A 13,914-nucleotide genomic window follows, 5' to 3' on the forward strand; every position below is an offset into this window, starting at 1 on the left:
GAATCGGACAATGGAAGGGATGGTGCTCTTAGAAGGATTATCAGACTCTAGGAAAACATACTTACTGGTGTGCTGGAGCCAGTTCCTAGTGGCTAATGAGAGCCAACTATTGGCACCTCTTTCCAACTTTCTTAAGTGACTTCATGTTGGTAGCTTGAAATTGGCCATGGTAGGATTATTTACAAAAACTGGCAAACACTACAGATCAGTTCCTCCCCACAAACTGGTTGTTAAACATCTACCAGCGTAGTGCTGACATGGATGGTGGAAACCTTCAGAGAGTGAATTCTCTCTGAATGTGGCTCTACTGGACATTTAGGTCTGGTTGGAGAACGCCGTCAAGGGTTTGGCCGACACTGCACTCTGGCTGGAATATTACTGAGGGCTTTGGGTTCTGCACTATCAAGAGGTTGATAATGGAGAAAGATTGAGTGACAAACTGTAATGTATCACTTGGGTCTCAAGAAGAGGCAGGTGCTAGAAAATGCTTTCCTTCTTCCCTGGCTTCTTAGTATAATAGAATCGGGCAAGGCTGGGTGGAGTGGAGAAGTAGGGAGGATGCCCGTGGCCAATGCCTTGGAGAGACTTGACTGCTGTGGTTGCGTGTGGCGGTCGTGTTGGTACCTCGCTGCAATCCTCTTCCCCGCCCAGCATCAGATGGCCCTCTTGCGCCATATCTAGGCTGATGACGCCCCGAGTGGCGACGCTCTAGTAGCCGTTTGTCTATGGCAGGCGGGGTGGCAGCCTTAGCTGCCGGAGGTGCCGCACTCTCTACCCGCCCTGGGTGAAGCACCAACTCTGCTGCGCGCAGCCTGCGGTGCGGGTCATGGCGCGGCTACCGAAGCTGGCAGTCTTTGATTTGGGTGAGGGACGGGAAGGAGAATTTCGTAAGGCGCCGTCCTTTTCCATACCCCTAACTGCTGCTCCCGAATCCCTGCGTCCCCCACCACCAGGCTGAACCTTCCCTCTCCTTCCTCTCTCAGATTACACTCTCTGGCCTTTCTGGGTCGACACGCACGTGGACCCTCCGTTCCATAAGAGCAGGTGAGGTAGGGACAGGGAGGACTGGGGCGAGATGGGACCCAGCCAGGGCTGAGCGCACTCTTGCCCTCCCCAGTGATGGAACTGTACGAGATAGGCGGGGCCAAGACGTCCGACTGTACCCAGAGGTGCCTGAGGTCCTAAAACGATTGCAGAGTCTTGGGGTGCCCGGTGCGGCTGCTTCAAGGTAAGAGCGACTGACAACTGATAGTGTAATGCTGAAGGGTGCATGCAAGAGACTTACAGTGAAACCCCTGGGCTACAAAAATAGGGGCGGTGCAAGTTTGCAAGTATTTGCATATTTTTTCTCCTTGGTCTTTTAACTATTAAAAAGTGGGGCCGGCAGCCGGACGCGGTGGCTCACTCCTGTAATCCCAGCACTTTGGGAGGCCAAGGCGGGCGGATCACGAGATCAGGAGTTCGAGACCAGCCTGACCAACGTGGTGAAACCCCGTCTCTACTAAAAATACAAAAATTAGCGGGCGCCTGTAATCCCAGCTACTCGGGAGGCTGAGGCAGGAGAATCGCTTGAACCCAGGAGGTGGAGGTTGCAGTGAGCTGAGATGGAGCCACTGCACTCTAGCCTGGGTGACAGAGTGAGACAGTGTCTCAAAAAAAAAAAAAAACAAGTGAGGCCGGGCAAAGTGACTCACACCTGTAATCTTAGCACTTTGGGAGTCCTAGGCGGGAGGATCACTTGAGGCCAGCAATTTGAGACCAGCCTAGGCAATAGAGGGAGACCCCATCTCTACCAAAAAAAAAAAAAAAAATGTGGTGGCGTGCACCTGTAGTCCCAGCTACTTGGAAGGCTGAGGTGGGAGGATCACTTGAGCCCAGGACATTGTGACCGCAGTGAGCCATGACTGGGCCACTGCACTCTAGTCTGGGTGACAGAGCTAGACTCCGTCTCAAAACAAAAACTAAAACTTTGGCCCAGCACCAATTTCGTCAAACAGGAAGGCAATGGAGTTAAACAGAGGCTGAGGATGCCTGTCCATCCCAGAAAAACAGCAAGTTGATTTCCCTGGCTATACTTACTAGCTTTGCTTAATAAGTTAACGTAGCCCTGGCCCTTCACTTTGGTAATCCCATCTTTTACACCGTTTTGCAGGACAAGTGAGATAGAAGGGGCCAACCAGCTACTGGAGCTCTTTGACCTCATCAGGTACTTTGTTCATCGGGAAATCTATCCAGGCAGCAAAGTCACACACTTTGAGAGGTATGCGGACATAAGGGAGGAGCAGGGTGAGAAAGTACCAGAGAGGCTTGGGAAACCAAGATACTAGCTTGGTTACCCATGCCCTATCTTCCACAGGTTGCAGCAGAAGACTGGAATTCCTTTCTCCCAGATGATCTTCTTCGATGATGAGAGGCGGAATATTGTAGACGTCAGCAAACTGGGTACTGAGTGATGAGCAACAGCCATTTGGGGTCCCTAGGAGGGATTAGGTAGATACACACAGGATGGATAGTTTGCCCTATAGGTGGCACCCACAAAGGTCAGAGTGATAATGGAGAACCCTGAAAGCCTGATGAAATGTGACTTCTTATCTTTCTAGGTGTTACCTGCATTCATATCCAGAATGGAATGAATCTTCAAACTCTAAGTCAAGGGTTAGAGACATTTGCAAAGGCCCAAACTGGGCCTTGAGGTCCAGCCTTGAGGAAAGCCCATTTGAGGCCTAAACTGAAAGGAAATCAAGAAGACATTTTCAGGTGCATTTGTAATTTATTAAAGTTCATCTGTGTGTGACAGTAGAGATTTTTACTCACAGTATGGGGAGTTTCTATTTTTCTAGCCTGTGAAATGGGGTTGGTTGTCCTGAGGTGCAAAGACCAGAATGTGAGACATTAGACTGCATCAGGTTTGCTATCTAAACTTAGGGCAACCCCAAGTGCTTGAACCTATACCACCCCACTTTCCTGAGCCCTGTAAAGAGCATGAAGAGTTTTCCCACTGACCCCATACATTGAGGTGCCATCACACTGCACATTTCCTTCCAGAGAACAAGCACATACTCTGGGGTGGAGACAGGACTGCCTTTTTATGTAATAGAAAATGATGTGGCTGCTTTAAGAGGAGCACCTCGGTCTGGGACTGGTGGCTTGGGTCACGTGACAGCGGTGGTCTCGTTTGCGCCTCTTGATGATGTCGCGGCGGCGCCCTGAGGAGGGATTGGGCAAAGCTGGTCCCTGTGTGATGAGACCATCACCCTCCCAGGAGCAAGGCGGAAGTCTGGAGGACGCCGAGGGGCGGAGGCGGGATAGGCGAGCTCGCGATGAGTGGTCTCGGCAGGCTCTTCGGGAAGGGTGAGCCGGGGTGGGACTGGCCAGCCAGGAGGCGCTGGCTGGTGCAGGGGAAGAGGAGATCCCGGCGAGATTCGGCCGGACCGCTGCGCCGGGCAGGGGAAGAGAATCAGGAGACAGGCTGACTGGAAAACCCCGGCGGCCGATGGCGGAGCAAGGCTCATCGCCGGTGCCAGAAGGCACACCATGTCAAGGCGCCTGGTTCCCGTCCGCCGTCCTCCCTCACTCTCTGAGGGAAGAACTCAAGATCGGGGAGGGGACTTGAGTTGAGGGCGTGGCGATCGTGCTGGCTCCCACTGTTCAGGCTTGAAGACGAGTTTCCTGCTGTCTTCAGCCCTTTTCAAAACCTTGTTCTATAATACTTTGTGCTGGGCAAGAGGGATCTAAGATGAAGAAGAAAGACTGCCTTCTTGGCCGGGCGCGGTGGCTCACGCCTGTAATCGCAACACTTTGGGAGGCCGACGTGGGTGGATCATGAGGTCAGGAGTTTAAGACCAGCCTGGCCAATATGGTGAAACCCCGTCTCTGCTACAAATACAAAAATTGGCCGGGCGCGGTGGCTCACGCCTGTAATCCCAGCACTTTGGGAGGCCGAGGCGGGTGGATCACCTGAGGTCAAGAGTTCGAGACCAGCCTGGCCAACATGGTGAAACCTCGTCTCTACTAAAAATACAAAAAAAAAAAAAAAAAAGCTGGGTGTGGTGGCGCGCACCTGTAGTCCCAGCTACTCAGGGAGTCTGAGGAAGGAGAATCGCTTGAACCCAGGAGGCAGAGGTTGCAGTGAGCCAAGATTGCGCCACTGCACTCCATCCTGGGTGACAGAGGGAGATTCCATCTCAAAAGAAAAAAAAAATACAAAAATTAGGTGTGCATGGTGATGTGTGCCCGTAGTCCCAGCTACTCAGGGAGGCTGACGCAGGAGAATCACTTGAACGCAGGAGGCAGAGGTTGCAATGAGCCTAGATCATGCCACTACACTCTGACCTGGGCAACAGAGCGAGACTCCGTCTCAAACAAAAAGAAGGCCTGGCACAGTGGCTCACGCCTGTAATCCCAGCACTTTGGGACGCCAAGGCAGGTAGATCACCTGAGGTTGGGAGTTTGACACCAGCCTGGCCAACATGGAGAAACCCTGTCTCTACTAAAAATACAAAAAATTAGCCAGGCGTGGTGGCACATGCCTGTAATCCCAGCTATTTGGGAGGCTGAGGCAGGAGAATCGCTTGAACCCAGGAGGCGGAGGTTGAGGTGAGCCAAGATCACGCCATTGCATTCCAGCCTGGGCAACAAGACCGAAACTTTGCCTAAAGAAAAAAAAAGGCAGCCAGGAATAGTAAAAAGAATATTGGTTTTAGAACTCATACTGCCACATTTTGATTCCTGAACAATCTCTTATTAATTGTGATTTTTAACATCTTTGTGGTTGTTTTCACATTTTTAAGTGAAGAGAGAGCACATTCATTGTAGAGATTTGGGGATTAACAATAACACAGGTCCCTAGCACATACTATGTATTCAATGATTGGTGGCTAATATTTTTCCTTCACAAAATTTGGGCCTACTCCACTGGACTCCTCAGGTAAGAAGGAGAAAGGGCCAACCCCTGAAGAAGCAATACAGAAACTGAAGGAGACAGAGAAGATACTGATCAAGAAACAGGAATTTTTGGAGCAGAAGATTCAACAGGAGCTACAAACAGCCAAGAAGTATGGGACCAAGAATAAGAGAGGTAATGAGGGAAACAAGCCTATGGGGAGGGCCCAGATGGGAAGCAGGTGCTTCTGACCCTTGATGTTAAGGGTATCGGCTGGGTCAGCTGCCCTACAGGCTTTGCGGAGGAAGAAAAGATTCGAACAGCAGCTGGCACAAACTGACGGGACTTTATCCACCCTGGAGTTTCAGCGTGAGGCCATTGAGAATGCCACCACCAATGCAGAAGTCCTTCGTACCATGGAGCTTGCTGCCCAAGGCATGAAGAAAGCCTACCAGGACATGTGGGTACGGGGAAGGGGTGGAGGGGACCCAAGAACTGGGAAGAGTGGCTTGCTATTACACGTTAAACTTTTTTTTTTTCCCCCCCGAGACAGAGTCTTGCTCTGTGGCCCAGACTGGAGTGCAGTGGCGCAATCTCGGCTCACTGCAAGCTCCGCCTCCCGGGTTCACGCCATTCTCCTGCCTCCGCCTCCCAAGTAGCTGGGACTACAGGCGCTTACCACCTCGCCTGGCTAATTTTTTTTTTTTTTTGTATTTTTAGTAGAGACGGGGTTTCACTGTGTTAGCCAGGATGGTCTCGATCTCCTGACTTCGTGATCTGCCCACCTCGGCCTCCCAAAGTGCTGGGAGGCGTGAGCCACCGCGCCCGGCCTCACACTTTAAACTTTAAAGCCTCTCAGAATGTGGATTTGCAGTATAGATACTTGTAATGGCTAGACCTCTGTCTGCCCCTTGCTTCCTATAAGATTCTTTCGCTGCCTGGGGCATTCTAGGGAGCAAAGATGCCTTCTCTAATTCTTTTTTTGTTTTGTTTTGTTTTTTGAGACAGTCTTGCTCTGTCACCCAGGCTGGAGTGCAGTGGCACGATCTCGGCTCACTGCAACCTCTGCCTCCTGGGTTCAAGTGATTCTCCTGCCTCAGCCTCCTGAGTAGCTGGGATTACAGTTGTGTGCTACTGTTCCCAGCTCATTTTTGTATTTTTAGTGGAGACGGAGTTTCACTATTTTGGCCAGGCTGGTCTTGAACTCCTGACCTCAGGTGATCCACCTGCCTTGGCCTCCCAAAGTGCTGGGATCACAACTGTGAGCCACAGCTCCCGGCTACCTTTTCTAATTCTTAAAGATCCTTCAGGAAAGGGAATGAAACCTATCCTCTCCAGTGTGGCTCCTTGCTATTTCTTAGCCCAGACTTGCATCTTTGCAGTTTTCCAGGGATCTCTTCTGATTGATAGCTATGGGCTTATCAGTGTGACAATACAAGGCAGGAGGGGTTTCATTCATGTGAGATGAGGAAGTCAAGGGGGCATTGTTGCCTGATTTCTTAGCTGTCTGTCTCATTCTCAGGGACATTGACAAGGTAGATGAACTGATGACTGACATCACAGAACAACAGGAGGTGGCCCAGCAGATCTCAGATGCCATTTCTCGGCCTATGGGCTTTGGAGATGATGTGGATGAGGTGATTGGGGGTGAGGGGTCAGGGCATTTTGGAGAAAGTATGGGACTGGCCAGAAGGAACACCCAAGAGAGGCTCTTGGGGCAAGTTTGGGAGGGAACTTCAAAAGCAATATGTTTTTGGAGGTAGATGTTTTTTTCTTCATCTTAAATGGTCTTGTCTTCCCTATACAGGATGAACTGCTGGAGGAGCTAGAGTTGCTGGAACAGGAGGAATTGGCCCAGGAGTTGTTAAGTGTGGGCGACAAGGAGGAAGAACCCCCAGTCAAATTGCCTAGTGTACCTTCTACTCATCTGCCGGCAGAGCCAGGTATGCAGGGTTGTTCTGTTGTCTTGAGGACTTAAGAGGGTAGGAGAGGTATGGGGAAAGATTATTCCTCATCCATCCTGCCTCAAAGGAGCCACACAGAAAGGGCTGCTGCTGCAGTTGTGCAGGTTGTTGACTGCATATGGGCACCCACCTAGCCTGTGCTTCACTCAGCAAGCTGTGTACCCTGGTTTAGGGCTACAAATGGCAGGAGCAAGAGGCACCTTTTTTCTAATTTGCACAAAGGTGCTATGGGATTGAACAGCAGCCTAGCAAGCAGAAGGACCACACCTTTAGGTTTTTTGTGGGGAGACAGAATTCAGCAGGCTCTGAATGTCATAGTAGGGGATGGTTGGAGTTGCTGAGACCTTAATCCTTCTCCTTTCTTTTCTCTGGGTATCTTTGTCCTCAAAGCTCCCAAAGCGGATGAAGATGAAGAAGCACTAAAGCAGTTGGCTGAGTGGGTATCCTGATAAATCTGGGCTTGTCTTCCTAATGCTACCTTTGTTGGTCCTTTTTTCCTTAAGTGCCAAATGCTGAGCTAAAGGAGAATAACTTTTTGGGGAAGTCCTGCTGAGGGTGGTAGTATGACCCTGCCTGAAAAAAGGGTCTCTTGCCCTCCCAGCCCTGGCTCAACTCTGAAGAAGATCTTGCTACAGAAGGAGCCCTTGGGCTCCCTTCTCTTTGATAGCAGTTATAATGCCCTTGTTCCCAATAAAACTGGGCAGATGGAATCCTAGTGTCTATACTGCCTTGTCTACCCCTGAAGCTGTTCCCCTGGCCCTTGGAGCCTTGTCCTCAAGAGCCTTATTTCAAGCAATAAATAATTACAGCAAAGAAGGGAGGTTGGAACATAGAACAAATGGGCATTCCTAATATCTCAACCCATGTTCCAGACAAACACTGTTTCATCTTTCAAGTCGGTTTGTCCTAGAGTTGCCTAGTTGCTGCGATTGAAGAAACTGCCATCTACCACTTAGAACCATGTGTAGGCATCTCTGAGTCTTCCCTCATTGCTTTCCCCTGGTTGTGCCTCTGCCAAGACAACCCCAAATTTATTTTACAAAGCCCATTTTCAAGGACAAGGAGGGAGAATACCATGGAAGGAGCAAGTAGCTTTCCTTTGTCCAGAACCCATAGTAGCTTTCACTACTAGAAGGCTTGGTTTGAATTCTATGTCTGGGAACAACAGTGTGAGAAGCCTTGTCTCCCTGCTATTCTATCAGTAGTGGTTAAGGTGACACTGGAAGAGGGAAAAGGAACCGAGGTCCTTCATACACCCAAATACCCATTTCTTTTCTTTTCTTTTTTTTTTTTTTTTTTTTTTTTTTTTTGAGACAGAGTCTCACTTTGTCACCCAGGCTGGAGTGCAATAGGGCGATCTTGGCTCACTGCAATCCCCGCCTCCCGGGTTCAAGTGATTCTCACACCTCAGCCAGGTGCCACTATTCCCGGCTAATTTTTGTATTTTTAGTAGAGACAGGGTTTTGCCAAGTTGGCCAGACTGGTCTCGAACTCTTGACCTCAAGTGATCTGCCCACCTCGGTCCCCCAAAGTGCTGGGATTACAGGCGTGAGTCACTGCACCCAGCTCGAATACCCATTTCTAAAAGAACTAACAGTGCCATCATCTTGGACTATAGACAGGCAGAGCCATAATCAAAGTGGAGCAACCAGGGTTTTTGCCCCACCGCTTGAGCATTTAAACAGCACAAAGATGTAAAATAATGAGCATATATTGAGTTGAATAATAAAGCTTCCCAAAATAGAGTGTTAATCTGAGCACCCCATCTCCTATGAGCCACATCATGAATTACACTGTTGATTTAACAGTGTCAAGATTATTGGTTACAGGCTGTGGGCAGAAATCGTCTCTTACCCCAGCAGTGTTCCCTGCTGTAAGATTGCCTTGAGAAAAAAATGTCTTTGACCCTAGCTGATAAAACTAAATCAGATTTAGATTTATTTTTGGTATAAAAGATTTTTGGCCCAAGACCTCCTGCTTGCTCCTCTCTCAGCCCCCTCCTTCAGCCATTTTCAGGTCGTAATTTCCAAGGATTGGTGATGTTTAGTGGTGTTGTGGAGCTGGCACATGGTCTCTAGGAGCCTGATCTCATGGGTGGGTTGTTCATGAAGGAACTTGAGCACCCAGGGATCCTTGATGATGTCCAGAATGGTGGCACGCTTAGTGGCTTGGTGTAGCATCTGGAGGATCAGGTTCTAGAGCAGGGGAGAGAGAGGTCTTGCCTGAGTTTTTCTCCATTGTGCCACGCAGGCAATGAGCAGCTGGACCTAAGAAAGAAGCAGGATAGCCCATCATGCCACTCTGGTCAAAGTAGGTGTGGCTCTGATTTTATCTTGGAGAGCCAGGCAGTTAACTCCCTGGAGGGGAAGGGAAAAGTTCCTTGGGAGGAATGCTTTCCATAATTCTCTTCTGGCCTAAAGAGACAGAAGCTAGAACCTGTGTATCAAGCAAGGTTTGGAGCCTAGTGGTTGGCCCTTTATGCCTTCCATACTGTTTATTATAGGACAGGAACTAGTGTGTGAGATGGCTCTGGTGTGGGAAGAGCCTTTCCCCAGGGTTGGGAGGCCTAGGTTGGGTGACGTAGGTTGGATATTCACCCCTCCCTGTTGGTCATCCCTGAGGGCTCACCCCTCCTTAGGTAGCCAGTACCTTGCACTCCTGGGAGATGGTATGGTTAGCTGGGAAAGTGACCTCCTTCTGAGTCTCTCTCAGCAGCTTTTTCAGATTGGTGTCATCAAAGGGCAGACGGGCGACCATTAGAGTGTAAAGGATGACGCCCATGCTCCAGGTGTCAGACAGGAAAGGGTTGTAGGGCAAGCCTAGTAAGATCTCCGGGCAAGCATAAGCAAAGCTGCCACAGTAAGTCTGGCTGAGGTGGGAAAAGCAGTTCACTTGGCGGTAAGAAGAGCTACGACCCACAGGCTGGTTAGAAGGCACCATCTTGGCGAAGCCAAAGTCTGATATCTTCACATTCTCCCGCTTGTCCAGCAACAGATTCTCCAACTTTAAGTCCCTACCAGCAGCAGAAAGGCTGGGCATCAGGCTGGGGAGAGGGCTTAGTTTTAGACTGGGAGCTGAAGGGCCAGGGGTCAGAGGGTAAAGATGAGGAAAGAAGTGGGAGGTAGAAACCATTATGAGGGCACAAGGTAGAGAGGAAGGAAAGCCATGGAGTTGTGAGCAGAGACCAAAGTAGGGAGAGAGAGAGAGAGGATGGTATCTGAGGACCACCGGGAGCTCACCATCATATTTCATAAAATGCTGTGCATACAGTGAGTACTTTATCAGTATCCTTGACCATATGATTAAAATAGAGTACATGAATAGGCCTAGATATTGAGGAGGGAGTTCGAGAGAGGAAAAAAGGGCAGCAAATGGGAGATGTGCATAAAACCCCCTTGAGGGCAAAGGACCCAGTCTGGGTGGCAGCGCCCTCACCGGTGCACGATGCTCTTGCTGTGCAGGTAGGCAATGCCCAGGGTCAGCTGGGAGAACCACTTGCCAGCAAGGGGCTCAGAGCAGGCCCCGTAGCGCTGGATCCATTCAAGGACGTCACCACCCTGAGCCAGCTCCAGAATGATGTATACTCGAGATGTGGTCTCAATGGCCTGATAGAAGTTGATGAGGTACTTGTGCCGCAAGACTTTCATTACCTGACCCCAGAAGAAGGACCCATCAAACCTGGGAAGGGAGAACTGTGATGGCACTCCCAGCCATCTCCTGCCCTCAGCTACTGACTTAGAACTTTGCAATAGGATCAACCCCTCAACCCCAGAGAACCGGTGGCCTGTGGTCAAATGCTATGTTTTGCACCTTTACTTTTTGGGGGGCTGGAGGTGAGTGGGTGGATGGGAAAGAGGTTTAACTTACATAAATTTTCCTAGCTGCTAGTGAGACATTCAGTTCTGGTTTAGGGATTTCTGGCCCCACCCCTCGTGGCCATACCCCTTCTGAGAAACCTCAAGCAGCTTAGTACCAAGCTCCAGTTCCCTCTTCCAGCCCCCTTTCCAACCTGTATCTCACGGGGCAGGAACTTGTTAAGATAGTCATCAGAGGCCTTCTTCTTTGATATGATCTTGACTGCCACCATGACCTTCTGCTTTGTGTAGAAAGCCTCATATACTGTCCCATAGGAGCCATTGCCAATGACCTTGCCCACCTCATAACCATATTCATCCATGATGGAGTGGTAGGCTGTGGTGGTTGGTGCTGCCTCTACGACATCTCCCTTCCCCATGGTGTTGGGCTTGCTGAGAGCAGGGAGCTTTACTATTGGAAGCTTCCTATCCAAAGGCCAACACCTTGAGCCGCCGAAGGCTAGGGTATCAAAGTGAAGTAGGTCTCCAGATGTTTGCCTATATAGTCACACAAGTCTGGGATGCTGGGCTCAGCCCTCCACTAGGAAGTTGGAGGGGGAAAGAAAGAGAAGCAGTTCTTTTTGTCTCCACTGGCTGTTGTTACTTTGTCCTTTTGGTTACGGAACTCCTCAAGGTCCCATGTTCTGAATACATCACAATCCACCTCCTATCCATCATTGGCCACAAAACTTGAGAATGAAGTGCAGTTGGAAACATACTCATTCCCAGAGGCACCTTCCACAGTCTGCTGAAACTCCTAAAGATCAGCCCTTTCATTGATATATGAGTACCTACTAAGTACCAGAAGTGTGCTGAATAGTTGGATAAAATGTCACCCAAATGTCATGCCAGACCCTTCCTCCTTCCTCAATCCCTACATACAATCTTTCATCAAATTCTGTCTCTGCTATCTCCTACTTATCTCTTTAATGATACACTCAAGGCTTTCCAAGCCCATTGCGGCCCCCTTAGTTCAATAAGGCCAATAGAGACACTATGATCCTAGAGCTTATTATTTTTTTTTTTTTTTTTGAGACGGAGTCTCGCTCTGTCACCCAGGCTGGAGTGCAGTGGCCGGATCTCGGCTCACTGCAAGCTCCGCCTCCCAGGTTCACGCCATTCTCCTGCCTCAGCCTCCCGAGTAGCTGGGACTACAGACGCTCGCCACCTCGCCCGGCTATTTTTTTGTATTTTTTTACTAGAGACGGGGTTTCACCGGGTTAGCCAGGATGGTCTCGATCTCCTGACCTCGTGATCCGCCCGTCTCGGCCTCCCAAAGTGCTGGGATTACAGGCTTGAGCCACCGCGCCCGGCCGATCCTAGAGCTTATAATGCAGCATGAGAAAATGAGAAATACAAGTGTGAAAGTATTGCAACAGTAAGGTATTGAACATGTTCTAGGAAAATCTAACCTTGAAATGCATTCTTATCTTTCATGAGTCAGAACTCTCTAGTTTTTCTCCACATCCTTCTGGTCATTCCTCAGCGTTCACTGAAGCTGTATCTTTCTCCATCCATCCCTTAATCATATCCCAAGTGTTCTATCACAAGCTTTATTTTCTCAAACCTTCACATCCTCCCTTAATCTTGTCCATACCCATAGTGTCAATACTACATTTATGCTGACTGCTCCTAATTTCATCTCCATCCCATATATCTCTGGAGTTCAGATAGAGCAGCCAGTATTACATGGCCATGTCTGCCCCAGGCATGGAACTTACCATATCCGTCTCGAACTTAAACATATCAATAATTGAACTTATTTTCTTCTCTCAGACCTTTCTGTGAGTTGTACACTAATCACCCTTAATTGAGACACTCAAATGTCATCCCAGACTCTCCTGCCTCAGTCCCTACATTCAATCTATCACCAAATCCTATCTCTTCTACCTCCTGATTATCTCTTTGATAATATTCTCATGGCTTTCTGAGCCCACTGCCACTCCCTTAGTTCACGCCTCCATCATCCAACAGATGGCCCCAGCCAGCCTTCTGCTCTCCTCCAGTTGGTCCATCCCAAGTCCAAAGCATAAATCTGATTTTATTTCCATTTGGAACAATTCCGTTTATCCACATTCTCTTCAGGATCAAGTCCTGATTCTTTCATACAGCTTTAAGTCTGATCCTGCTTACCTCCCCAATTTTATTTTTTAACACACACATAATACTCCAAAACTGCTTTTCTGTATTTGTGGCAAACTCCAGATCTCCTTGAGAACTTGGCATAGGAGCTGTTTTGTTTTTGTTTTTGTTTTGAGATGGAGTTTCGCTCTTGTTGCCCAGGCTGGAGTGCAATGGTGTGATCTTGACTCACAGCAACCTCCACCTCCTTGGTTCAAGCCATTCTCCCGCCTCAGCCTCCCCAGTAGCTGGCATGAACCACCATGTGAGGCTAATTTTGTATTTTTTAGTAGAGACGGGGTTTCTCCATGTTGGTCAGGCTGGTCTCGAACTCCCGACCTCAGGTGATCACCCACCTCAGCCTCCCAAAATGCTGGGATCACAGCCATGAGCCACCGCGCCCAGCGGAGCTATTTTAAAGAAACCTTAACTGACTGCTCAAGCTTCAGTTAGATATTCCTTCTTCCTGGGTGCTCCCACAGGCCCAGTACTTTGTCTGTCACAGCACCTAACATGGTATCTGTAATTGCTTCTCTTACTTCATCTCCCACTAAGCTATATAGGCAGGTCAACTGATGAGAAGACAGATGAATTGTGGAGAACAGAAAAGAGCTGGTTTAGAAAATGAGTAGCATTGGCCCAACTGAGGTTGGAGAACAACTTGTCCATAGATACATATTACAGTTTTGTGATTCTTTTAGCATCTTGGTTATAGGTACTTGAATGTTGATGGATGATTTAGGGTTTTGCTTGGCAGCTGCAGTGAAACAACAATGGGAGAGGGGCATCAAGAACATACACAAGAACGTGGCTGAAATGATGGAATGCGGAATCTAAGCTGCATGGGTAAGGAAGATTATATGGTTTGGATCTGTGTCCCCACCCAAATCTCATGGTCAATTGTAATCTGCAACGTTGGAGGTGGGGCCTGGTGGGAGGTAATTGGATCACGGAGGTGGGTTTCTGATGAATGTTTAGCACCACCCTCTTGAAGTGAGTTATCATGAGATGTGGTCATTTAAAAAAGTGTGTAGCACCTCCCCCTTTGCCCTCTTGCTCCTGCTCCCACTGTGTGAGATGCTTGCTCCCCCTT

The 13,914-nt window shown here is 49.1% G+C and overlaps 3 protein-coding genes across 8 annotated transcripts; 2 read left to right on the forward strand and 1 right to left on the reverse strand.

Annotated features, from left to right (window-relative positions):
* Window positions 1–41: 41 nt before the first annotated feature.
* MDP1 (magnesium dependent phosphatase 1) lies at window positions 42–7,552 on the forward strand. Of its 2 annotated transcripts, none has more exons than XM_009211288.4 (11): window positions 42–863; window positions 984–1,044; window positions 1,118–1,228; window positions 2,153–2,260; window positions 2,357–2,490; window positions 2,601–3,351; window positions 4,928–5,077; window positions 5,165–5,346; window positions 6,405–6,519; window positions 6,690–6,825; window positions 7,237–7,552. In XM_009211288.4, exons 1-5 carry the CDS (start codon window positions 827–829, stop codon window positions 2,451–2,453), a joined length of 414 nt encoding a protein of 137 aa, XP_009209552.2. In that variant the 5' UTR covers window positions 42–826; the 3' UTR covers window positions 2,454–2,490; window positions 2,601–3,351; window positions 4,928–5,077; window positions 5,165–5,346; window positions 6,405–6,519; window positions 6,690–6,825; window positions 7,237–7,552. The 2 variants fall into 2 exon arrangements, with proteins under 2 accessions (XP_009209552.2, XP_009209551.2); XM_009211287.4 differs by having other exon boundaries at window positions 2,357–2,442.
* Window positions 2,922–7,556, forward strand: CHMP4A (charged multivesicular body protein 4A). The gene is made up of 6 exons (XM_009211289.3): window positions 2,922–3,351; window positions 4,928–5,077; window positions 5,165–5,342; window positions 6,405–6,519; window positions 6,690–6,825; window positions 7,237–7,556. Exons 1-6 carry the CDS (start codon window positions 3,321–3,323, stop codon window positions 7,293–7,295), a joined length of 669 nt encoding a protein of 222 aa, XP_009209553.2. The 5' UTR covers window positions 2,922–3,320; the 3' UTR covers window positions 7,296–7,556.
* A 1,202-nt stretch (window positions 7,557–8,758) lies between these two features.
* Window positions 8,759–11,740, reverse strand: TSSK4 (testis specific serine kinase 4). 5 transcript variants are annotated; one of them, XM_017961060.3, is made up of 4 exons: window positions 10,856–11,740; window positions 10,282–10,496; window positions 9,496–9,889; window positions 8,759–9,113 (listed from the first exon to the last, which is right to left on the reverse strand). In XM_017961060.3, the coding sequence occupies exons 1-4, from the start codon at window positions 11,078–11,080 to the stop codon at window positions 9,042–9,044; spliced, it is 906 nt and encodes a 301-aa protein (XP_017816549.1). In that variant the 5' UTR covers window positions 11,081–11,740; the 3' UTR covers window positions 8,759–9,041. The 5 variants fall into 5 exon arrangements, with proteins under 5 accessions (XP_017816549.1, XP_009209554.1, XP_003901683.1 ...); XM_009211290.4 differs by having other exon boundaries at window positions 8,759–9,041; window positions 11,003–11,738; XM_003901634.5 differs by having other exon boundaries at window positions 8,759–9,041; window positions 10,856–11,737.
* Between the last annotated feature and the right edge of the window lie 2,174 nt (window positions 11,741–13,914).

Source organism: Papio anubis, chromosome 7, assembly GCF_008728515.1.
Source record: "Papio anubis isolate 15944 chromosome 7, Panubis1.0, whole genome shotgun sequence".
Taxonomy (NCBI): domain Eukaryota; kingdom Metazoa; phylum Chordata; class Mammalia; order Primates; family Cercopithecidae; genus Papio; species Papio anubis.